Source organism: Ictalurus punctatus, chromosome 14, assembly GCF_001660625.3.
Source record: "Ictalurus punctatus breed USDA103 chromosome 14, Coco_2.0, whole genome shotgun sequence".
NCBI lineage: Eukaryota > Metazoa > Chordata > Actinopteri > Siluriformes > Ictaluridae > Ictalurus > Ictalurus punctatus.
Window position 1 is genome coordinate 16,009,207 of NC_030429.2, and position 27,112 is coordinate 16,036,318.

Here is a 27,112-nt window from a genome sequence, read left to right on the forward strand (position 1 = left end):
CACATAACATGGATGACTTGGCTTGCTACAGGCATGGATGGTAAAAACCTAATCAAAGACAGAGATGAAATCTGTTAGTCCTTTCTTTAGGATAATATAGACCAGCTTTTGGAAGAAAATGTTGTAGTCTGATATGTCTCTGTTATGTTCTAACTTCACCAGTTTATTAATTACATCTCCCACCTTTACACACATTATACATGGCAACATGTGATGCTGTGAATGGAAACATCTTAATTAAGCATGCAAACTGATGGGCCACAACAAGACCAGTTGCTTTAACTATCCATCCATCCATCCATCAATTTTCTGTACCGCTTATCCTACCCAGGGTCGTCCCAGAGAACTTGGGGCATAAGACTGGGGACACTCTGGACATAAATCAATCGCACACACACTCACGCACTACAGACAATTTAGAAATGCCAATCAGCCCACAGCGCATAAATTTTGGACTGAGGGAGGAAACCAGAGTACTCAGAGGAAACCTCCAAAACACAAAGAGAACATGCAAACTCTGCATAAACAGGGCAGAGGCAGGATTCGAACCCTCAACCCTGGAGGTGCAAGGCTAACATACTAACCACTCAGCCACTGTGCCCACAAGCAATTTAGAGTAGTTCACCTACTAACATGGTTTTGGGAGGAAACCAGAGAACCTGGTTGAAACCTACACAGACACAGGGAGAACATGCACAGAAACTCCACACAGACAGTAACCCGAGCTCACTCAAACCCGGGACCGTGGAGCTGTGAGGTAACAATGCTACCCACTGACCTCCATGCACACAGTGTTGTCTCTAAGAGTCAGACTCAAAAATATACTTTTATTGAAATTTGTTCTCATAACCCTTTTTATGAAGGCCATATTCAAATACCCTGTGAATACATTCAAAATGTTATAATGCATCATTATACACATTGTTAACATTTTCAGGAAAAATGCATTACACTTTAGTCATAGACTAAAGACTTTATTTTATTTGTATAGCTCTTTGAACACTAGACACTGACACAAAGCAGCTGTACAGAAATCTGGATATAGAGCTAGGTCTAGATGAGCAAGCCAGAGGCAACAGTGGCAAAGAAAAACCTCCTGAGACGACTTGCAAGGAACCAGATTAAAAATGGAGCCCGTCCTATTCTGGGTGACGCTGGATAGTGGGATTATAAATCTTTTCCCTTTGACAGTTTTGTGCTATAAAGTCAGACAGTACCGAGTGTGCTGAAAGAATGTTTATGATTACAGCAGCAGTTCTTAAGTACTGTAAGTTTCCAGTACTCAGATGAGATTTTCCATTGAAGAAGGGGTGAGATATGGGCATAATTTTTTGTTGTTGTAAATATTAGGAAGTGTACATATTTAGGGTATTGATGTTGGACCTTATAACATAACTAACATAACATTATGACATGTCAGGAACATGTTCATTTGATTATGAATATGGCGTTCATAGAAAGTGTTGCTTTAAGTACTATTATTGCAATTTCAATTATGGAAAATAAAAAAAAATAAAAAAAATCCTATATGGTGTTAGTAAGAGAGTCAGTAATCATATCTGGGCATCACTGCACATTTACAACGTGAAAACTGTCACTGTCCTTCCCTCATTCCTCATCCCTCATGCACTCTGTGTGTCGCATCACTAGGACTTGCTCTGCATTTGACATTCATGGGCTTGAGGTCCTATCTGAATGATTGAGTGCCAGCGTTTGCGATGGCAAATTGCATCGTTTCAATCCAGGAGAGTTTTTCCCTGCGGGTGTGGCGGAAGTCCCCTGGGCCAGCCTGGAGCTCAACAGCATGTTGTACATCCACATAAAAAGGAAAAAATATGGGAGCTACTCTCATCTTTATGATGTGGAGATTAATCTGTCAGCGTGGCCTGGCGTAAATCTGCGCCCTGCTTTTGCAAAATACTGTTTTACTCGCCTTTACACTATATTTTATCTTTTATTGGCAATAAACATAAAACAGCACAAAGGGGTAATGTTCTCATCAATATTATTACAAAATGACAATAAATTTGCAGGCTTATAAGCTTTTGAAGGAATTCCCACTCCGACCACAAAGCAGTTAAGAGAATTTGAGTCTCACTGAGCAGTAGGTCGAACATGACACCTTCTGAGCTTCAACTGTATTCTTCTTTAGGATGATGCCAAGAATCAATCAATTAACCAAATAATAAATTGTCAATATACGGCAAAATATAAATAAATATAAACGGTATATTTATTGTCATAAACAGATTAGTAATAATATTTAAATGAATATTCAATTATTATTAATTATTTCGTACATATAATGTAATGGAGTCCCTGAGTCTAATTAAGGATTTGCTCATTTGAATATTCCCCGGCATGCTTAGCGGTTATACCAGTTAGCACACACACACACACACACACACACACACACACATTATATATATATATATATGTTATGCTACATATATGCTACATATATAAATGTTATTAGTCATGTGCTGTGTGTGTGTGTTGGGATATAGTTGTTCTGTGAAAAGTAGTGCCATTTTACTTTGCTATTTGTGACAATACAAGTGATATGTAGCTACTGAACTCTGGAGTATATAAAACACGAGAGACAGAGACTCTCCTTGAAGACGAAGGGCTTAATTAATGAGGGCCTAATCAGTAAAAGACGACATTATTCATTTTTACCTGTCACACACCACCTCCGGAGGTCTTCATCCTCCATCTGCTTACATAAAGCGCGGTGTGTGCTGGATGTTGGAGCTGCTGCGGCTTTTCCTGTCAGGATTGCAATGTCAACGCTTTGCTTGCTCTCTCACCCTCGGAGACCACAGCCTCAACAGCACAAAAGCCCCAGCCGCTTTCTGCTATGCTAATTATCTTAGCTGGAGGTTAAATTAACACTTTAAATTAAAAAATTAGCACCAAACAAACACGGCAAAACACACTAATGATTAAACCATCTAAATAAAGCCGCTTCATTCCAAAGGCATGGCAGCGTGAACAGAGTTTTATTACCGTCATAAAACATGTCAGAGAAGGAGATTCCCATCCAAATAGACTTGCAGTCAGTGTCAGATAATGCCATGGAGATGGATGGTATGCTTACTGTATTATGTGATTATTATGTAAATGGTTTTGGAATGAATATGATGCCTGATTTCCTTAAGTAACAAATCAGTAAAGCGAGTCTCTGTAATCAAAGCCTGTGTGATTGAACATAGGAGCTTATTTCATTATAAGCACAAAAGCTTTAGAGGGGATACAATGGGTAAATAATATTGGAAATCAAATAGTTTGGGACTATTTATTAAAAACAAAACAAAACAAAAACCAGCTAAATGAAGCTTCAGAAGGCAGAAGATTATTGGAGGCAGATTGTTGGAGGAAACAAATCACTGTGGTGCTCTACTGCTCTCTAGTGGTGAACTACACACACTGCACTCCTTCCACAAGAGCTTCAGGCCATGCTCTCAATACATCTGTTATGCACCATAGCAATACAGAGAAATGCATTTATGGAAGAAGAAAAAAAAGGTTACGTTTTTGTTAACTATGGCACAGTTTAATACAAACGTTGTGCATTTATTGATGGGGTGCAGAAATACATTTGCCTTCTTTGCGGATCAAGAAACACGCAGATGAGTTTACCAACACTGGATTTGAGCATTCAACAGTCATTACTTCAGAAGCTTACAAATGACATAACTGGGATTTTGTCTTTGGTCTCTTTAGAACACTGCGAGTCCAGTTAGAGATAGATCCATATAGATTATAGACTATCCATAAAGCTAGAACAGTACATCAGGGCTGAGCAGATAAGAGGTTCACAGCATCTGAGGGTCCTGGAACCAGTGTTACCTGCTCCACTTTAATCATCTCCTCCACACAAACTCAGCAGAGCCTGCTGATAGTCTCCTTTAGTGTGCTCCTATAGATAGAGTGCACCATCAGAAATCATGCATGTGTATATACAACATTGCAGATATTTTGAAAATGGAAGTTAATATGATTATTAAAATGCATAGGAGACATGCATGGTGCATATAAATGTGATTAACATGTAACTTACAGAGATGGTCTGGTACAGAGACTTTCCAAACTGGGCCTTATACTCAGACCTGATCTTCTTAAGGTCTACCTCACAGCGTGAGATCATGATCCTCGTTACCACTTTCTCCTTTGCACCTTTACTCTGAAACACATACACAGTTATCTTACTATCCTTCTGAGAACTGTAAGCCATAACCACTTGTCCTAATTATTAATGCAGCTAATTCATGCTATGCCCACACACAAACCTAACCATAACCTTAAGAAACCAGTAACCAAAAGGAAACTATTGGACTCTTAGTTTAAAAAAAATAAAATATAATAATAATAATAAGAAGAAGAAGAAGAAATACAAGCTGCATATTTATATGTGTGCCTCTTTATCTTGGTGGGGACCAGGAGTCCACACACACACACACACACACACACACACACACACACACACACACACACACACAGCCTGATGTAACTTCCCTGAAATAAGCTTCCTGTGACAACAGCAGCTAAATTACCACAAAGATAAACCTTACCCTTTTAAGGTTGTGAGTGAAAGTTTTTTAAAGGAAAGGAAAAACAGGACAATATGCAGTTACCTTCATGGCATCACCGAGTTTGTTGGCAAAGTAGAGTTGTTTGTTTTCAAAGCACTGGACTGCATAGAAAGAGTGTGGAGACAGTTTAGTTTACATGCTGTACATTACACAAAGGGTATGTCTGTGTCTCTGTGAGACTGTAACACCTCTATGAATATGTGTACACAAGTTAGCAAACGAGTCTAACCGAGTGCAAGGAAGGACTTCTCCAGATCTCCTTTCACCTCCTTCCTGATGCTCTCCTGCATGTCGTAGGGACTGTAGCTCTTGTATCGGTCAAATACTAGAGATAAATAAGCATGATTCAAACACATATTTTGCACAAAACCTATTTCTCAATTAGCTTTTATTTTTATAGAGAACAGAGGTGAACATAAGGAGCTTAAGAACCTTTCTGCAGATGAGGGACACTCCTTTCTGACATGATGCTAATCCAGGTTTTGACATCAGTGCCTTTACGTTTCACTCCAGCTTCATACAGTGCCTGGGAAGCAGAAAAACAAAGGTATGGAATTCTTACACTTCCTGAGAGGTGACGTGTAGTAGTAAATGGTGTTCATTCATTTAACCAAGACTTTAAATTTAATCCATATTTTATGACTTACTCTGGCATCTTCATCAATTTTCTCATAGTCAACTACAGTGCTTGGCTCATCCCTCTTGACCTGTTGGGAAGTTATAAGATAATTACACATGACTTCAATAAGTTGATTTTTTTTTTTGGCCAGGTGTGTTACACAGACAAGGAATATGTCTTGGTTACTGCACATATAACATTACACACAACCTTTGACTTTAATCTCTATTTAAATGTATTTATTTATTACTCATTGTTATTATTATTATGATTATTGTATATTTAAACATAATTCTGTTGTGGCTTATTTGGTTGATTGATTTGTAAAGCACTTTGAGCCAACTTCTGTTGTTTTAAATGTGCTCTAGAAATAAAGGTTGACTTGACTTGACTATAGATATACAGTACATAGATGCCCAAGAAATAGATAAGCACAAACTATCAAGAAATAAATGACAATGTAAATATGTGCTGAGGAAACATACTGGAATATTAGAACAGGTACACAATAAACAATTTATAAAACTAAAGGAAATCTTTAATTCAGATTTGAGCCACTCACCGCCACTAGGGCGAGCAGCAGCTTAGCGAAGTCTCCTGAGGTGTCTCCAGCCACATCCTTCTCCAGGTCCTTCTTGAACACTGCACATATACACATTCACTTACTGCTGTTGCTGTTTATCTGTGACCAGCTAAAGTTGACTTGTGCACCTTCTCACACTTACTTTCTTTGTAGACTTTCTTAATCTCCACCAGCTCTGCAGTGCTTCGAGAGCAGAGGATCTCAATCAGGCTCTCCTCATCTGTTCCTAAACCCTGAACAGACACATGGTACAGCAGTTGGTATATACATATACATACACACACATGCACACACACACACACACACAAATGTAGTATGTAACTCAGCTGATTGAATGAGACATGGTTCTGTTGTTAGGTTTATCTTACTTTTATGGAGGCTTTAATCTCAGAGGCATCGAACTGAGCAGTGCTCTTCATCAGGCCCAAAATAACGGTCTCAAGCGAGCCAGACAGTGCCCCCTTCAGGGCAGAAATCATATCCTGTACAGGAGGGGCATGAAACAAAAAATCAGTGTTTTAAATGATAAAACATTTTGGCTCTTTTAAAAAAAAGAAAATAAGAATAAGAATAATAAGAGGAAGAATTGTTCTGACCTTCTTGGCTCTTCTCTCATATGCAAAGGCAATTTCTCGTCTTTGGCCATATGTCCGTTTGGTGAGGATCTGAACAATGGTCTGTTCATCCACACCTAAGACACACATTGTGTGTTTGTTGTTTTTTTTTTTTTCACTAAAACCTTTAATGTTATTTTGTACAGATACAATTTTTTAAATGCTTTTCTAAAAACCCTCCAGGATAAAGAGGGGAGCATGGTTGTACGATTGATATATATTTTGTTAACACGACACAAGTTCCTATTCTACATTTGAATTTTCCACTGGTAGAGAGAAAAAAGGCTTTAATGCGCATGTGTTGAGTTGATTGCAGGCTACAGTCACAAATGCCTCACCCAGAACTTTCCATGCGTGGGTAAGAGCTTCCACACAGGATGATGACTCATGAAGGCTCCTGATTCTGGCCAACATTTGCTCTTTGGTAAACCCGGTCAACTGAATACTGTAATCACCTCTAAATATATTCTTTCACAGGAACTAGACAGACAAGGAGATAGAGCGTAATGCTTTTGCTCACCTTTAGTTTTGATAGCGGTTTCTATTCTGGCAGCATCTTTGTCTGGATCAAAATCAGCTGCAGGAATCACAGTAGGATAGGTGGGCTCGCTTGACTGAAACACGCGATTGAAAAGAATGCAATGTTACAGTTTGGACTTCAACTTGATGTGGGACAGAAATGAGTTTCCTTTAATCTTAGGAAAACCTACCCCAAAATTAAGTGTCAGTTGACCGAGGAAATCAGATACCAGCGCCATCTTAGACGTCCTGTAAGACACAATGTGTGCATGTTAATAATAGTTTAAAAATAGCTTGTAATTTGGTTAAAGGGTTAAAATTCAGTTTTGTAAAAAGGAGGGGAAACCCTGGAAGGGAAGTGAGAACAGAGTCGTTTAAGAACCCCATGCTGCCTGAGTCACAGAGGGAGCGTTATGTAATCGAACTGAAGAAAGCACAGGCTGTGTTTGCTTAGGGTGAGCCAGACATCAATGTTAAGATCACCAAGTCCAAATTCTATTAAGGTCTAGCACAAAGAGGGCTATGTTAGCTCAGAAGTAGGTGCTTCCATGAGTCATTAGACTGCTTCTGAATAATACAAATAATAAATCGACAGAAACGTAGAATTTCAGGTAGATTAAACTGCAGCCGTGATTTCTTTGTGGAGTAGAGGTCCAAAGCAAAGCTCTTGAGAGTACTGCCAGGTTTTTTTCCCCACTTCCTGGCTATTGTTCAGAAGACCAAAATCAGCCATATCAACAGCCTTAGTTACATAGAAACCAAACAAACAGTGAAACTACAGGCTCACTCTAACAAAATTCCGTACCAAGGTGGGGATTCGTTTCATGATAAGGGTTTTGAAGCTATGCTGCTTTACTGCTGTCCTTTGGTCTTTTGAGTTTAGATAAAATGCATACGGTCATTATCAGAAAGGACACACCTTTAAGAGAGTGAGAGTAAAGAGAGCATGAGAGGGGGGAGAGAGAGAGAGAGAGAGAAGGAGAGAGAGAACGAGAGAGAGACTCTCTTATCACACAAGAATGGGAAAATCCTCTAAACATGGGAGATAGAATCATGCCATGTCTACTTCTGCTACCTAAAATGCTCACTGTGATTAAGACCTCAAAACTAACTATGCACGTTTAAGACTGTTTAAACGTTGTCGTTCTTCCATATATAGGGAAGTCTTGTTATTGCTAGAGAAAACAGTACTGTAGCTTTAACTTGAGCCGAGCACATTAGCAGGAAGGAATAGGCATCAATAAGGTTGCCAATGCAACATTTTTCCTCCATACACTAGACTAGATGCTACAGAACCTTTAGGTTATCATAGTTCTTCAGTAGGTTTGGGGTTTGAACTTACCTAAACAAGCAGATGATGCAGAAGAGTTCCAGCTATGAAAAGTAAAAAGGGTGTGGTGGTTAAATACCACGACCTCTGCCAGGAGTTATTCCCTCCCTTTAATGCAGTAGTGCCTCCTCCTCTAGTACACAGCAGGAGAAACTCCACCCTGAAGATCCCAGCACAGAATCCTCCATGCACCACTGTAACACAAGCCTGCCTTTTATGCATGCTCATTTCGACATTTTAAAAGCTTCACATGAAGCAGATCTTTAGAACTCAACCTTGTATCTTATAAATATTATGAGTAAGAAAGGAAATATTGAGCAAGATGAGATTGATAATAATACTATGCACAGATGTTTATTAATAATCTACTCTCACTGAAGGTACACACCCTTACTGTTTACAGTTTGTGTGTTTAAACTAGACACCAAAATACACCTTTAGTGTTTGATTACAGCTTATGAGAGCAAAACCAAGTCTTATAATAGCAGGTTTCAAACTAATCATTAGCTTTTGAATGTGAGAACATCAGATACATAAAAGTCTGCAAGAAAACTGCAGCCAGTTCATCACATCAGCACTGAGGATAAAGCATCAATCTCATATTTATTTATTTTAAAAAGTCCACCATCATGTATTTTTCTTTGATTATTTTTTAGCATTAACTTTCCTCCTACAGTGAACAAAGTACTTTCAATTGGCCTTATTTATCAATATTTTAGTAAGTTTAAGTGATGTATAAATGTTTTCTTAGGCCAAACTGAACTAGAAACTCACAGACATTGTAAAGTTTTGATGACTCTTATTTTATTCATGCTCACATGCGTATGTTGAAAAAAAAAAAAGGCAATCACCTGTAAATAACAGTAAACTGCATTCACAACAAAGCTGATTTAGATTTCGTGACTGCTACAAAACTCAAAACGAGTCAACAGCGAAAGTGTGTCTCCTAAACACTAATTCTTCCAATAATGCAGCTCAGGCACTGTAGTGTGTCGACTACCACAAGCACACACCAACTCACCATTTTTTTTGTGCTGATTTAACTGAAATTCACAAAATTAGTACTTGTGTACAATTGAAATAAATAATCTATTCATTCTTGTCAATGTTTTCCATATAGAAGTTTGCAGTAACTCGCACCAGTTACACAATTCGTTAGTCGAGGTTCACATTTGTGAGTCTCATTATACCCAAATTTGCATAAAGCCAGGAGCTCTTGTAAGATATGAACTGGATACTCCTGCAAAGAATTTACAAATAAATATGTTTGTATACAACTTCAAATATGAGGTCCATTGTTCATGGAGGCCAAATCACTGTACACGTCACTTTGCAAAAAGAAATATGGATTTTTTTTTATTAAATACTTATCATTTATTGTTACTTTAAAAGTAAAGGAAACTTAAAGTTTCACAATCAAAGTGACATAGGTCTTGGGCTTTTTGCAAAATATATAGAAAGCACTCACACACACACAGATTTAAGTATGACATACCAAAAATAGCATTTAATTACAAATTGAGAAATAAATGACATTTGAGAAAATGCAGGAATACAGAATATTTACTGGTAGCTTACTCTTTACTTTGCAGATATTATGTTTTATTGTCATGGAGTTACTTTTTAACCCCAACTCAAATTCAGCTTCCAACTGCTCCACTGAAGCGAACACGAGTAAAGAATCAGGGGGAAAAAATAAAACAACTAAAACAACTTCACCTGCAACAGATGTTAGTCCTCATCACTTATTTATTCAGTTTGCATGTCCTTCTTCATGTGTGTTTTTATTTGTCCATTGTTTTTTTTTCCTATTCTTTTTCCTCTGCTTTTTACTGGCCGTCCCTGCTGAGCCTTGCCTCCCTTGTGCAGATGCAGTCATGCTGTTACCCGGCCTTGCTCCTTTACATCCTCCTGCCTGAAGGATTGTGTGTAAGAAAGAGTTAAAAGGTTAAGGAAGGAATGACGAATAGTCAGCTGATAACTAGTCAAGAAAATCATAGTACACAGTTCTCACGCATAGCTGCACATTCAGTTTCCTAATTTAATCTGTCAGTGATGTGTGCTTAGTTTCCATTGCAGCTAACTGCAATACTTAGCTTAGAGTTTAGCTGCAAATGTTCAATTGCAATGGAATCTCTTTTTTTTTTCTTAGATATGAAACTAAACTTTGTTTTAGCAAAATGTGGGCTCTCTATGTATTTCTTTTGCTCTAAATGATTTATTTTATTGTGCTTGTATGTGAATTGTTTATATTTATTTATTTATTATCTATGTGTATTTCCTGTCTAACTTGTTGGGTCTAATGTTCAGCTAGATAAAGCTCAGAGGGTCAAACTGCTTTGGCAGCACTGCTTCTATCAGGTTAGTCTGGAAATAGAAGTATAGTGTAGTACTTTAGAATACTAGCAGTGATTGAGGAGCTCTAAAATATAAACATAAACTACCCCCCCATCCCCCCATCCCCAGCCACAAGGCAACATGTTTGAGCTGTTTCTGTTATTTCTGGAGCATGTGAATGTAATGATAGGCAGTGCCACCCATCTGATAAGAGAAATAGACATGCATGTATTTGCTCTCAGTTGGCAGGGGTTGACCACAATGACCACAGTTCAGAAGAGACTATGTAATGGGATTTCCTTTAAAAAAGGAGTACTGTTTTTATTGGTATGTTATCCATTGTGTTATAGATACTCTCATAACAGTTTCTTAACCAACTGAGCAAAGAATCATAGGTTATCAGGAAATCCTGGCTAATTCCTATTCTGTCAAAACAGAAAGAACTATGCTGCTGGTTCTACCTTAGGCTGTATGCGTGGGCGTGGAGGGAAGGTGCATGGAGGTCTACAGTATTTCTTGTGAAATGGCATAAGATGAAAGGGATCCACAGGAACCCAAGGAACTTTGGCCTCTGGGATTACTGGAGGTCCACAGTGGACAGCCTGGAGGTCATAGACACTGCGAGTGGGCTTCTTTCCATCACTAGCTTTGAATATGGTCAAAAAAGCCTCACCAGATTTGTGCCCCAACAGATATCTCCCCTCTTGTAAGCTGAAACAGAGAGAAAGAGAAGGCTGTGGTTATAGTGCTAGTTTTCCATGAAGACAGAAAGGTATGCGGCGTGGTGCTGGCTTGTGAAATGAGTTTCAGACAAGTGATTGCAGGGGTGGGTGGGGGAAGAGGCAATGCTCTAACCAATAGTGAAACAGCACAAAACCCAGTTTGGATGCAGGCTCTGGCTGAAAATGCTGAGTGACAGCATACTCCCACATTCCTTAACGCAAGTTGCAAGACATGCTAGATGGGCAATGAGATGGCCAAAGGAAGGTTGTGGAAATGAAAGTGTGTGAAACTTAGTTGTGAAATCAAATTGTGACAAATTAGAACATTTAAAATAAACTCAAAAAAGAAGAAAATTAAAATCAGTAGGTAAATAATGTAAATAAAGAACTGTGGAGAGTTGTGTGGATCCATTTACAGTTTTATTAAATCGGTTACTAGAACTGTGACTAAACCCAAACACAAGGTTGAAAAAAAAAATGAGCAAGACCACCTCAAAACTTCTGATTCTGTTTGAAACCATCTATTTGAAGCAGGGGTCTCATGTGTCATCAGGTGTTGCATTCAGCATGCAGTGAATCAAAGTGACAGAAACCGAACACTGTACAATCTATAGATCAAGCCCAGTGAGGTTGAATGTTTTTGCTGAAATATCAGCAGCAGGTGCTGAATGCTGTGAATGAAGCAAAGTGTAGTGGAATTGAACTTATGAAGATACTCTATAGACTGAAAATATACGGTATGTAATGTTCAAGAGTCACAATTATCAGCTCATACTGTATATCAGCATATACAACCAAGTCTTTGGACAAAAACTAGGGTTACAGTTTAGAGGAGAGGTGCCCAATCTTCTCTGCAAATCTTATCAGCCAGTGGGTGCAGGTTTTCATTCCAACCAAGCAGGAGCCGCACATGATTTCCACATTTATCTTGGCTTTAAAGAAACTCAGGTGTGGCTTCTGCTTGGTTGGAATGAAAACCTGCACCCACACTGGCCCTTTCTATATAAGATTAGACACCCCTGGTTTAGAGCATTTATTTAATTTTGTTTAATTATGTAAAGACGTTAAATCATTTTAGAATTCACATCTTCTATCGGACATTGTGAACCTGGAACTAGGAAAATCAATGGGAAGTGCAGCTTAGAACTTGAGTAACAAACATGAAATAATTCACATGAAGCACCAGGAAAACCTTTCAAAAAGACCTTAAACAAGGAAGGTTGAAATGAGGAGCATGTGGAACCAATTACAACAGGGCACAATTGTAAACAAGAAATGAGACAATTTGGAAAGTGGAAAGCCAGAAGGGCCAAATAACAAGCAAAATTATATGGACAGCCATGGGAATTAAAATAGTGCCATCACAGCATGTTCATGCAATAATGGTTAGACTGCTGTTTGTGTCTTTGTTTTCCAATACAAATGATTTTTGTTGCATTTCTTATTGTTTGATTTTGAAAGGTGCACATGCAGGTAGTTTCAGGTCAGAGTTCTGTTCACACAGATAAGTAGGGCTGGGCAAAAAAATATCGATTCTCCGATTTCTACAATTTAACGAAACGATATTGATTTTTGAAAACCCCGAATCAATTCTTCATGTGCGTGCTTTATTTGAGAGGCTGTGAATATTGTCTGTGGTTCGCCTCTCATCCTGAAGATGTCGCCATCTTTCAAGTTTTGGGGCAGTGGTGGCTTAGCGGTTAAGGCTCTGGGTTACTGATCGGAAGGTTGGGGGTTCAAGTCCCAACACTGCCAAGCTGCCACTGTTGCGCCCTTGAGCAAGGCCCTGAACCCTCTCTGCTCCAGGGGCAGACCCTGCACTCTGACCCCAACCTCCTAACATGCTGAGGTATGCGAAGAAAAGAATTTCACTGTGCTGTAATGTATATGTGACCAGGACAGACTCATGTTTTGAATTTTGAAAACGGTTTTATTTCTTAAACATGTTTCAAGTTGTTAATGAATTTCACTCTTGCACATTTACAATGTGCAGTTTGTGTGCATGTATTTATGATTTCTTGTTACAATGTTTGTTACTCAAAGTAAAAGTAAAAAGTAATGAAACTATAATTGTGAGTGCCCTATTGTTAATGTAAATGTGTATTTCAGTAATATAACCAAGTAAGAGGGTTTCAGTTACCAGCATTTATATTAAAACATGGATTCCATGTCTGCAAAACTAACATTTGAAATTAAATATTGATAACTAATCAATATAGAATCAAATCAAAATTGAATCGAAACCATATAAATAAGTATCGCCAAATTGGTCGCAATACCCAGCCCTACAGATATGTGTAGAATAGATGGGGTTTCGACATTTTTAAAATGCCACAAAGCAACACTAAATCAAACAACTGCAAATCAGCGTGACAGTTTGATCACATGGTCACAACTTTCCTGTACAAGCACAAGGCTCACGTGTACACCTTGGTTAGAATGAAATTCACACACTCATTCACACCTAGGAATGATTTAGCGTAACCAATCCACCTACTGGCATGTTTCTGTGAGGAAACTGGAGAACTCAGGCTTGAACCCTGGAGCTGTAATGCAATAACACTACCCCATGAACCCACAGACAAAACAATTACGCACGCACGCATGCACACGTGCAAAAGTCTTAGGCACATGCAAAGAAATGCTGTAGAGCAAAGATGCCTTCGAACGTAATGAAATTAAATGTTTCTACATTTAAAAAATATTATAAAGAGCAGTAAACAGAAATAAATGAAATAAAATCAATATTTGTTGTGACGACCCTTTGCTTTAACAAATTTAGTAGTAGTCTCCGCTACAATGTGTGCAGTTTTATAAGGAAATGAGCTGTAATTTTTATTGAGCATCTTGCAGAATCAGCCACAGTTCTTCCAGAGACTTTGTCTTTCACACTTGCTTCTGATTTTTGCAGCAAAACCCAGCAGCCTTCACTGTGTCTTTTGTCTGAAAAGTGTCTCTTGCATAAGATGCTGCTTTCTTTAATGACATACAAACATTTGTCTGTAACATTTAATTTTTGTGCCAGAAAACTGTCTGGAAATCTAAATGTTTTTTGTGCTGACTTGATAATGTAGGAGTAGACACACACTAATATATATATATATATATATATATATATATATATATATATATATATATATATATATATATATATATATATATATACATACATACATACATACATACATACACATATACACATTATATATATATATATATATATATATATATATATATATATATATATATATATATATATATATATATATATATATATATATATATATATATATATATATATATATATATAACAAACCTACAGACAATGAGAGAAACATATATCTTACCTCATGACTTTTTTCAGTATGTGGTGGAGTGTGTTCAAGCACCTAGCTGGTCTGGAAGACCAAAAATAGGATTAAAAGGGTTCAACAAAAGTGCATTTGTATGAAGACAAACCCAGATAGGATTTGTAAAAAAATATTAAGCTCTTCAAACATTAACACATGCACACATCAGGTGTGCAATAATGATGGTATGTAATCATGTGATATCTGACTTTACACACAGAGACTAGCATAGAAAATGAAAGGAAAAGGGAAATGAGGGTATGCAGTGAGTGTACTTGAAATCACAGGACGTGTTCTGGATCCAGTCAGGCTTGAGCTCTTGAAGCTGCACCACCTTTGATGTGTGTGCATTAATCCGACCTACACACAAACACACACACAGAACTGTAACAGAGTATTCATATAGATATAGGTGATTTTTAAGCTCTACTGCTACTGGTGGCATACTGATTTTCCAATGACATGCTAATTTCATTTGTGATGGATAGTGGTGGATGAGCAGGGCATAGTCAGGCAGCGACATGCTGTTGCAAAACGAGTATTGCATCATTCAATTTGGCTCTGAAGGCTATGTGAACTATTGTAAAGCAGAGCATACAGAACAGACACGTCTCCACATGTTGCATGAGCTCAGGAACTGTGAGAAACTTCCCAATGATCCAATATCTAATAGAATGAATGAGTACATTATCACAGAGAGATCGTAAACAATGCACTCCACCCATGAGATGAATAAATGCAATCACTACCATAAGTTAGTCATTATGGGTGGAGAACTAAGATAAAGTGTCAAGTTTATAGACAAGGGTTTACAAGAAAGCCATGAACAATTGACATGGACAACTGACGAAGCTCATAATAGTTTACTTGTATTTAATTTTCGTAGAGTTATGTGCATGGTTACTTGTTCAAAAGACAGCTCAGTTTTTACCCAGTACCTCAATCAGCAACACAAGCTTTCCAGTGAGGCAGCTTATTCAAGTCTAGGCAACACCCATAACCACTGCTTCTGTGAACTGTTAGTAGTGAATACACTTTGGATTTGAATTACAAATCATTTGCAATGACACACAATACTATCTCTAATATCTCTCTGTGTATACTCTTTAAGAGTACATTCTAAAAAGATATTATTATTACGGTATTTCCAAAGATCAATCAATTATGTATTTTCATCAGCTGGACCATCCATCATTACAACATATTTAGTTTACTCTAAAAAGCAAAATGTCCAACTTGTCAGGATTGAGTACGTTCAAACATAAGCAGAGACAAACATCTACTGAAGCCAGGGTACAACTTTTCATAAAGCCTTGCCAGAGAAATGCAACAAATCAGTGTGAAAGCAAGGCCAAGGCTGGGCAGGTTGTCACTGAGCAAGCTAGATCCTGGACTAAATCCAGTAAAAAGACTAGATTCCTTAACAAAGCTAAAGGAATGTCTGACTGAAAAGAGAGGATAACACTGTGCCTCCCTTTGCATTCTTTCAGGAGGAGTGCATACTTATTTAGCCACTGCTTTCGGTAGTGAATCAGTTGGGCCTGTTCAAAAATATTCAGAACAAAACCATAAAATTCCTCATTCTGTTTATTTCTATATATTAAACAATACTGTTGCCTTTTATGCATAGAGCTTTAACTGTTGGACTAACTACACAACCAGTGTGGATTTATAATCTGTTTCTTATCCAGAACTGGGAAAAAGTGCAAACTACACATTTTTCTGAAAACTAGCACCGTTTGCTGACCAAGTGATTTGCTTTTTTTGTTAAAATAATAGTTGCTATGGCAGTAGTGGCTCTAAACAGTCACAGAGGTTATGTGCGTCATGAGCAAGGCATGTGTAAGCGGTCAGGGATGGGGTGGGGGTGAAGCGGAGGGGGGTGTAGATGCTTCCTCTAACCACTGACTCCACCCTGTCCACACTGACTCAGACAGTCTGCACTTTCTGCAGCTACTCTAGGGAGAAAACTTTACCTAAGCTGGTACAATACCATTTCTTAATGGTAAATTCTCCAGCATTAGCTGATATAAACAACAGTTCTGAATATTTCTATGGAAAATATCAGACACGGACTTGTACGTATGGTATATTTACTTTAATAGTGCCATTGTTCATTTTGCTAGACAGAGCCCCAGCTAAAGGGCTTACTGAGTCATTAGTCTGTCATTACTACAAGGCCAAGCCATCCTATTATTACCTGATGATAAATGCATAGGAGTCCTAGTGAAACAGGCAGCCTGGCTGAAACCATGTGAACATCTTACCTATGAAAGATTCCATGCTGGAGTGAAGCTGCTGCTCAGCCCACAGCTGGCACACCTCAGTATGGGTCAAACTCTCAGCTCCATAGCACAGCTGGTACTCCAGCTTGGGCAGCACATGCACAGGGACCGCCTGTACCAACACAGATTGCACTGTTATTCTATACATATATCAGTGATGGGACACTCTGCTGTTCATTTATCATAAACTGATCGAATTGATCAGGCCTAGCAAAAAAAAAAAAAAAAGCTCTAAGTAGTGGTTGAGCTAAAAGATTAGGCTTGCCCCAGGAGATGTACATGATGTTCAGAGTCACCCGACTCCACTTTTCAGCTAAATACCATTTTAATAGGCATGTCAGTACAGGAGCATCACCAAATTGTGCTTTTCTTTCTTTCATTTTTTTTTTTTTTTTTACTCGACAGGACTGGATGGGGTACATTATATAACACACCAATAAATTCTAATACAAGTTACAGAGTTGCATACTACATTAATAGTTATAATAGTCCCTGTACTAATTATACCCATAATAAAGTACACGAGTGAGTCCTAGTGACAGGCAATTATGCTATGACCTAAAAACTGGATCTGACTTTTAAATCACATTGTTTGTAAAGACATTGTTTGCCAATGTTGGAGTGGAAGAACTCGAGTGTCCTGCACAGAACCCTGACCTTAACCCCACTGAACACCTTTGAGATGAACTGGAATGCACCCCAGGCCTTCTCACCTGACATCAGGGCCTGACCTCACTAATGCTCTCATGGCTAAATGAGCACAAATCCCTACAGGCACACACCAACATTTAGTAAAAAGCCTTCCCAGAAGAGTGGAGGTTATTATAACAGCAAAGGGGGACTACATTTGGGATGGGATGTTCAGCAATACATATTCGTGTGATGATCAGGAGTCCACAAATCTTTGGTCATATAGTGTAACTCAACAGTCAGCAACAAATATGTTGCTCAGGGCAAAGTATTAGTTTAGCTCAAGTGAATGTGGAAAAACAAGAACCGAGATCAGCTGATATTTACTGGATCCATGTTTTAAATACAAGATAGATATTTCGTGTGTTAAGTTTGACAGATGTTCGATCATTATCACACGAAACAAATGCCTGCTCTTTCCATTAATATCTGCCTCCAACCTCATTCATGTCCTCTGAACAGGCAGCCCAGAAAAACATGCCGGATATCACTTTTGTAATACAGCCCAAATAAATGAAAACAGAGTACCAGTAAAATACTTTGACATCTTTATTTTAAGAAATGTTTAAATGACCTAATCAAAGACATTAAAAACAAGAACTCTAGTCAAACAAACAGAAGTGCATTTATGAATTCTGACTGAATTCATGATTATTTCCCCACTGATGTTTGAGTGAACAGAGACCAGGCCAAACCTATACAATAAATTTTGGCAGGAACGTTTCTCCATTAGTAGATGAGGTTATAAATGTAGAGGTAGACGAGGCATCATTCAGTATAAATAGAATGAAATATTTAAATGTGATTTTCTCTTTTTTCAATTTAAAATGCTAGAACTTGATCGCAGACTGAGAAAGATGCAAAAGGGAAACACATAGCAGTTTTCATGTCTATATCATACAACAAAATGTCAAAATATGACCATGTGAAGGGTTTTCCTAGGTTACCATACATACCCATTTCAATCCTGCCAGCTGTCATACACTGCCTTCTTCAAATCAGGTCTGACTAAGAGGGTCATGACAAAACTTTGGAGTCTTGCTTTTGATTCTTTCTTATAGACTGGATTTGTACTGTTGCCTTGTTTCAGTATGTAAACACAAATTAAATTTTTTTTTTTTTGCTTGGAATTTCCCCACTTACCCTGAAAGTGTGTTGGTCATGTCTGGGATGAGCAATGGACACAGTGCTGCGCACCATCAGCAGCACATCTAGCAGGCTGTATAGTTTATACAGTACACTGCCCTCCTCAGGAGCTTCATAGTCCTCTTCATCCTCAGCACTCACCAGCAGCTCCTCTCTCAGCAGTCCTGCCCCACACACACACAAAATCTGAGCACCCAGAACTCCAAAACACCTCATATTTGAGATGACTAAAGTGCTACCTCCAGCCATTGCATAATGACTGTAGTGACACTCACTGCTTACCAGGTGACAACTTTCATGGTATCATAGTTGTCAATCACCTAGACATACAGAACTAATGCAACTCAATTTCTCACCAGAAATAATGAAGCTCTCAAGAGACACAGACAACAGTCAGTCGGTCACTTTAATGACACAGCCATCCACAAAAGAAGAAAATAAATGAATACTAACTTTTTCTTTGTGCTGTGGGCTGAGAGGTGGCAGGAGCAGCATACTCATTCTGCAGCCCTTCTCTGGATTCCAAGTCCAGGTACGAGGACACACTAGATTTGACCAGAGACACAGGGTGGTTGCTGGGTTTCGGTTCTGGTGGACAACAGTCTGCAGATGGTGCTTTTGGAGTTTCTTGGCTTTTAGCAGTCGTGGATTTTAGCATGGCATTTTGCATTCGCAAAATTTGCCCTAGTTGGTCGCAATCTGCTGAGACTCTGGGTCTTTTGGCTGCTTTCTTAGCTCCTTTAGCAGAGCTGCTGGGACTTACGAGTACATTCAGTACATCACTCACAGATGACGTGTTGGGGTCAGTGATGTTCTCTGGAGCTGCTGGTGTCACCTGGTTCTTCTTATTTAATATGCTGCGAAATGGGGAGTCTGGGTCATCAATAATGAGGCGTTCCTCATCAGAATCAATGTTTACAGAGGAATGCCTTACTCGCTTGGCTGGTGTACATTCTGCGGACTCTTCTACACTCGAACACAAAGGGTCCTCATCAGATACAGAATTCAAAGTAGTCTCAGCACTCTCGTCCACTGAGCTGTCCTTTACACTCGCCCTGGCTGCTTCTTCTTGCGCTTCTTCCTTTGCTGGTGTAGAAAGTACTGATATAACGTCTTTAGGTGTGGAAGCTTGTTCAGTTAATGTGTGCAAGGTTTTGCCTTGGTCTAATTCTACTTTAGGTTTCGATAATCCCAATGATTCACTTTTGGTAGGCGCTTGATTTTCCCAATCATTGTGCCTGACTTTCTTTTTCGGTTGATAAGCCTCTCCAAATGACTCCAAGTCAGTTAAATCTACTTCAAAATCTAGATCATTGCTGTCAAATGAAACAACTTGTCTACTGCTCTTTTCCTAAGCAACATAAAAAGACACAATAAAAAAAAACAAATGAATCAAAACAACAGATCATCACACTTACTGGTTTCTAAAATAGAATTGAAAAGCATCAACATTTTCCTCTGAAGCGAGCACTTACTTCTGTGGCAAACTCGTTTCTGTTGCAGTAGTCCTCTGTCGTGAGGAAAAACACAGGATTTGAGCCGGTCTTCTTGTATGCCGGTTTTACATTCTCCTCGTGAAAGAGGTGATTTCTCTCTCTCCAGGTCATCTCTGTCTTCAGCAGAGGAGGGTCGATGTACACCGTTTTACTCTGAGCGCTTCCTGTACAGCAATCATCGTACACATTAGGTCCATTTAGCAACTAGTTACTTCCAAATCAGGGCTTGTATTCAAACACTCAGGATGTGTTCATTTGTTCACACTGAATGGTGTGCTAGTAAAAGACGCCATTTGCATCTTGGCTAAGATCTAGTACATCATTTCTCTTCCAATCGTATCATTACAGATGGAGTGAAAAGCTAATTCTGAATCTGATGAGGGATGATGGGAAACATCTTACCGTTTGCAGGGTTTACTTTCACACAGACTGGCAGTTCCCAGGCCTCAGCAAACCCAACACTGTTGTTCAGCAGCTGGATGAAGGCCTCTTTCGATAGACACACGTGTGGCTCATATGTAGCGCTGAGCTTCTCTGCATTCCTGTCACTGCTGATAGGCTGCAAAACAAGAACAGAGAGTTGAACAGGATGGTCCCCATTTTCTGTGAAAGAACTACTATCACCCAGTGCTGCCTAATCAAAAACAGATTGAATAGCACCCTCTAGTGGCTTTTTCACCAAATCAGTCGAGTCTATCCACTGCCTGTAGAATGTAATCAGCCATGTCTTTCAGATTATCGCCATACAAGTGTAACAATTATTTAGCTAAAAATCTTAGTTTCATATAGAATATCAGCAGTGTAAACAAAACTAATGAAAAAATACACACAGCCTATGCGCTTGTTAAGGGATGCTCTTGATGGCACACGTGTGTTCACGTGTACAGGTACAAACAAGATACGAAGGCAGTGTGACAGAAACTCAAATTTTATGAAACCATTTTATGATTTTACTTACACAGACCAAATTATTTTATTCTATCCTCGATATGATTCGCTATTATTCTGTCAAATTGACCTGAGCAACGTTCCTATAATATTTAAAACTGAAATAAGAAGATAAAAGATTTCCTAATTGTTAGTAAAGTAACTGATTTATCATTCTCAGGGTCATGGTAGATCGTGGATAGAAACTCTGCAGACACTAACCTGAGCCCAAGACTGAAAAGGGACACTAGAACTGTGAAGCTGCAAAGCTATCCAGTGCACCACTGCATTCACTGCACAAATAGGTCATTTTTAGTAGAGTTAAAGCATCATCACTTACTGTGTGGAAATGAGTGGCCTTTTTAACTGGAGGGTTCACAGCTGAAACGGACTCGTAGTCCACAGCAAGCTGTGTGTTCTCTGGCAGTGGTCGTTTTTCTACCATCTCCACAGTGCCCTAAAGAGAAGGCGCAGGAGTTATTAATACATGGCATCAAATTAGGGCTGGGTGATGATATGTAGAGATATCTTAATAGCTTTTAATACTTAAATAAAAACAATAATTACGATAATAATCATTACAAATGGACTGGACCCCCCTGACTGATAGTAGAATTTTTAGAAATAGTCAAATATTAAAGTTCCTTCTTTAGATATTATATATTTCATACAAAAATGACCAAAAACAGTTTTTTTTATTTATTTATTTTTTAAAAAAAATGCAACATTACTGTATTGCTGGCTGTCTGTGAGCAAACCTACAGTATCAAGATGCACGTTATATTGAAAATCGTGATTTGTGGTCATATCGTCCACCCCTACATAAAGTGGCATTATAATAAATTGCAAACGGTATCTTACCATTGCAAGCAGCTGTTTCTCAAAGTTGAGGGAAATGTCTGAGACAAATTTCCCCCCTGTTAAACTGGTGATTTCCTGAATACTGTAAACTTGTGGGTAGTTCCTCATGTGGTCCAAGCAATGCTTAAAATACTCCTGTGAACCCAAAGTATAAAAAGTCATTTTCACTTAAATGACTGTAAGATGCAATGCAAAGACAAGTAGAAGAGACATTACTTAAGGGCGTGCAGAATTTGTAACACTCTGAGGAATCGTGCTGTACCTCTGAATAGCGAGAAGCTCCCACGGGCATGAAGTTATAATCATCAGCACAGACTTTAGCGACATCTTGTAGGTACTTCATAAACTCTGCCACCTCCATCTTGACCTTCTCTATTAAATTCTGATTAAAAAATAGAATAAAGTTAAAGAATGTTTCTAGGCTTTTAAGCATCGTTCCAAGCTCAGTTTCGAAGCAGGATGATGAGGAGTGTACTGAGTGTACCTGTGGAACTGTGTCCTGCTTGTTGTTCTTAAGAGAGCACATACGAATCACTCTTTCTTTGAGGAGGAGAGAGGAGAAGCGAGGGTAGGGCACTTTTGGTGTAGGGAAGTTTTCTTGTTTCTTAACCTCAGCAATGGCATTCTTACATTCAGGAGGAGTTTCTTTGCGGTCTGAAGTTCCGTGGCCGTGTCTGATGTTGGTCTGTGGCGTGTGTTTGATACTTTTGGCGCAACTGGATTGTGAGGAGTGAGCAGCTGGATTTACCTTAGTGTCTTCTTTCACATCAGCTTTTTCATCAGGGCTTTAAAGGTAAAGCATGACATGAGGAATGTATGTAATATAACAATAAAACACAGAAGAAATGTAAAAAATCCAATATACATGTATATAAAGAAAAGACAAATACTAAAAAGGTATGAAAGTAAAGAACATAAGTAATAAACAGGGTCAAGGGGAGCCTGGAGCCTATCCCGGGGGACTCGGAGCACCCTGGACGGCGTACCAACCATCATAGGGCAAACATTCACACACTATGGATAATTTGAAAATGTCAATCAGCCTACAGCACACGTCTTTGGACTGGGGGAGGAAACCGGCGTACCCGGAGGAAAACCCCGAAACACGGGGAGAACATGCAAACTCCGGAGCCTTGTTAATAAAGTAATAAGTAAGGAATAAAACACTAGGTATGCTCTTATAGGAAAATAATCAACAATACAGTGGTGTGATACGGCCTGGTGTGAAGTGAAGTTTTTTTTTCAGCAACATGTCCCAAGGTGCTTTATTCCTCTCATACCACAGCAATTTGCTAATTATTAATGTTGTGCAACATCTACAAAACTAGTTAGATCCTATAATCACATGATTACGTCAGCTATAAAGAGCGGTTCCTTCAACAGCCTCTCTGTTTTGTTTTGTTTACTTTTTAAGATCATATTATAAAGTCTATCATGCACCGTGTGGTCAAAGGAGGTGGAAACATAGAAGCTGAGGCAGAGCATTCCAGTTTTCGGTCTACAATACTGAAATGCCTAGAACATACGAATCAGGAGGTGCTTCTCATTTCTTATTTGTGCATCCTCATTTCCTTTCCTTGCATCTTAGCTCCACCCCTTTAGGATGCAAGAGAAGGATGCAAGGATGAGATGTGAGGAGAGAGGAACCGAAGCGAGTCAAATTGAATACCCTCGCTCTCTCAAGCGTCACTTCAAAGCGACTTCAATTAATGATGACTGTGCTCAGGTGGATTACCTCACTGCGCTTCAGGGATCTGCCGTAATGTTGTTGGAGCCTGGTTAATAACAACATTCCCAATAAAGCAAAATGCACTGATAGTATGTGAAATTTCTGGGTTATTCAACAATGAATTAATAAACAATACATAAACGATCGCATATTTTGTGCAGCTTTGAGTATCCAAACAAGCAAGGATCAATTAATTACAATACTCATTGTAAGCATATTATTATTTCATTATGTTTCGCACAAAATTCCATCACACCATCAAAGGACTTTTTGTTTGAGATTGTGGCAGATGTAAAGGAGGAGGGGAATTAAAACGTGCGTCAGGTTTTTCGACAAGCAACATTTGCGCATAGGATACACCTGTGTATCCTCGCTCCTACTGTAGCTCCTATGGAAGCTTCCTCACTCCTCGTTCCTCGCCTCCTCACGGTGCAAATGGAGAATTGAAATGTCCTTCAAGATGGTTGACGTCGATCGATTTCCAGGTCCGGGGCTGGAGGACGGAGGAGCGAGGAAACGAGGAAGCATCAATTTGATTATTGAGAAGTACTCAGGGTGTGGAGGAAGGCACAGGACTGGAAGCCCATGTAAACGTTTAAGGGTGGGGGTAACATGCTCATGGGAAATACCAGTGATCACACTTAGCCATTGAATTCTTAACATGTTGAAGCATATTCAGCCCCTCCAAGCAAAACACTACTGCAATAATACAATCTCTGGGGTTTGACAAACGAGTGATGAGTCTGGCTTCGGGTGGTTAAAATCTGTCTTGGTGACGTGATATCATGATCAAAGAAAAAAGCTGAATCTTGTGACACCAAGATTCTTAACTTGGGAAGGAAGTAAATGAAACTATTCAGGGAAATTCAGGGAATGTACAGGAGATGATTACTGACCTGGTTAAAGGAGGCTGGGGAAGAAATGAGTTCAGTTTCAGGATATTCTGGATTATTCAATGTCATCAGCATGACAATGAAATGGCAACATGCTGTCTGGAGACACTTTCCAAAGCAGTAGCATGTGAGTAATTAATTGCTCAGGAGCAACACTGCAACCCTGAGGAACACCCACTAGGGAAAGCTCGAACCAGAGCACAAGACCAGGACTGTCCACAAGACCAAAGTGTGTGTAGAACCTCTAGGATGTACATGAAAATTGGTGTGTATTTATCATACACACATCCTCGCAGAAGTATAAAATGGACGCTGAAAAATCCCACACATACCGAACTGTTCGGCTCATGCACAGCCGCATTTATTTTCATAAGGAAATAAATTTGGAAATGCCAATCAGCCTACAACACAGGTCTTTGGACTGAGGGAGGAAACTAGAGTACCCGGAAAAAAACCCACGTCACGCACTATATTCGTAGCTGCACTCTGAGTTTCATGTCTTCCTATGCCACCCTCCTACTGTTAGCTTTTAGCAACCATCGCATTCTGAAATTTTTCTCAAAAATTTAGGACACTGCCAGAACTTTGTCTTCAGTGGTCTTTGGTGAGCATGTCACAGATCCAAGACTGCAGCTCTCAACTCACAACCAAAGGAATCTTTTATGTGTGATTTTAATTGTGCCAGAAATCTTACAATGTAAAGCTGGCTTCATTCTGTGAAAATGCGTCATTCTGAGTAACTCAACACAGATCATATATGGAAACACAAACAGATGTAATGCATGCCTTCAGGACATGTCTAATATATGAAATGTCTTGTCTTGGGAAGCCTGTAGACAGTGAAGATGTGAGTATCAGGTATGTGGCACTACTCACTACTGTGGCACTACTCACTACTTGATATCGGTATTGTATCGAAAAAGCAAAAAAAAAAAAAAAAAAAAAAGCTGTGAACACATTTTCCCCTAACAGTATGAAACCTGCAAAGGATATATGAATTTCATATAAACTATTGAAAAAATGATGGAGTGACGTTACCTTTGTAATAAGGCCCAGAGCTCTTTCATGGTGGGCGCCAGAGAAAATTTCTCAAAGACATCTTTGGAAAAGGGGCCCAGGTCTGCGACAGGAGCCTGATCCCTGTGCAGGGAGCTGAATTAGGCAACTGACCAGCATCTTCAAACACTGACAAGTTTAAACCAAGCAAAACGACTGTCTTAGCTTTGTCTAGCTAGTAGTGATGTGTTGTTCATCAATGATTCTTTCATTTTGAACGAATCTTTACTATGACTCGGGAACAACGAGTTGTCTTAAGAGAGTGATTCAGTTCGATCGGTCGATCGAGAGAAAGAGAACCGTTTACATACATACATACATAGCGATTTGAATTATATTCTGCTGAAATGAACGAAATGACTCGGAAAAAAAGATCCGTTCATTTTGCTGAACGAGATTCAAAGATCCGAGTCAGTAAAATGATCCAAACTTCCCATCACTTCTAGCTTGGTGTCCGCGTGAGGCCAGCCTGACCTGAGACACAATATTCAGAATAATGAGTATAAAATACTTAGCTAACGACTTCAGTAATCTTACCACTTCAGCTCCATGGCTGTGGACACAAACAGTGTTAATATCCTCTCCAAAAACGGGTCCTTTCTCCATACAAAAGCGCACTATATAGAGTATAAAATAACGAATACTACATCTTATGTAGTGAGCTATATACTTAGTGGGATGTTTTCGACCGGTACAAACAGTGCAACAGGAATATCTGACCGTGTAGGAACAACGAATGGAGTTACAGTTCCGAACAAGCACCTGTTCCGTTGTTATCTAGTTTACATTCACATTACGTTAGTATTTCATCATCCAGTTTATATTACTAATGTGCTCGAGACAGTCAAAGTGTGTTTGGTGTTTAATAAAAACTGACTGTCTCTATTTATTTCTGTCCACCAGCTTATCATAACTTTTAAAATGTCGAAACATAAGGTGCGTTCGACTTGAGCTGCGGCCGGTGTCCTGACGTTTCATCCTACCCGTCAGATTGTCCTTCCAGGGCTTACTGCGCATGCGCACATCAATATTTAAAGTTTATTTAATACTTTAAGTGGAATTAAAATGATCATAAAGAAAAGAGATGTTATTTTTTATGACAAAAACGATACAGACAAGAATCTATTTTTTATGTTAAATCTTATAATAGTACTTAGTAAGTTTTACACACACAAATGTAAGTGGTCTGAAAGGACACCCAATATCACCCATTTCAAGGCTGACATAAAGATCTATTTTGAAACCTTACAAGAACTTTCAAGCCGACTTTCAGAAATATGTACATATACAAAGAACTATATTTTTATTTTTAGTTTGAATATACACGCATACCTTTCTCTATTATATTTTTTCTTCATTT

The 27,112-nt window shown here is 38.9% G+C and overlaps 2 protein-coding genes across 3 annotated transcripts; both read right to left on the reverse strand.

Moving 5' to 3' along the window:
* Nucleotides 1–3,284: 3,284 nt before the first annotated feature.
* Nucleotides 3,285–8,309, reverse strand: anxa2a (annexin A2a). 2 transcript variants are annotated; one of them, XM_017484528.1, is made up of 13 exons: nucleotides 7,736–7,837; nucleotides 7,122–7,179; nucleotides 6,932–7,025; nucleotides 6,394–6,488; nucleotides 6,166–6,279; nucleotides 5,940–6,030; nucleotides 5,777–5,856; nucleotides 5,243–5,302; nucleotides 5,028–5,121; nucleotides 4,825–4,920; nucleotides 4,638–4,696; nucleotides 4,064–4,186; nucleotides 3,285–3,922 (listed from the first exon to the last, which is right to left on the reverse strand). In XM_017484528.1, exons 2-13 carry the CDS (start codon nucleotides 7,167–7,169, stop codon nucleotides 3,863–3,865), a joined length of 1,014 nt encoding a protein of 337 aa, XP_017340017.1. In that variant the 5' UTR covers nucleotides 7,170–7,179; nucleotides 7,736–7,837; the 3' UTR covers nucleotides 3,285–3,862.
* Nucleotides 8,310–9,739: 1,430 nt separating this feature from the next.
* ice2 (interactor of little elongator complex ELL subunit 2) lies at nucleotides 9,740–26,711 on the reverse strand. The gene is made up of 15 exons (XM_017485800.3): nucleotides 26,290–26,711; nucleotides 25,735–25,836; nucleotides 22,559–22,859; nucleotides 22,337–22,456; nucleotides 22,075–22,209; nucleotides 21,554–21,670; nucleotides 20,689–20,845; nucleotides 20,266–20,450; nucleotides 19,244–20,141; nucleotides 18,788–18,954; nucleotides 16,937–17,066; nucleotides 14,945–15,029; nucleotides 14,667–14,717; nucleotides 11,059–11,308; nucleotides 9,740–10,175 (listed from the first exon to the last, which is right to left on the reverse strand). The coding sequence occupies exons 1-15, from the start codon at nucleotides 26,301–26,303 to the stop codon at nucleotides 10,014–10,016; spliced, it is 2,874 nt and encodes a 957-aa protein (XP_017341289.1). The 5' UTR covers nucleotides 26,304–26,711; the 3' UTR covers nucleotides 9,740–10,013.
* Nucleotides 26,712–27,112: the final 401 nt, after the last annotated feature.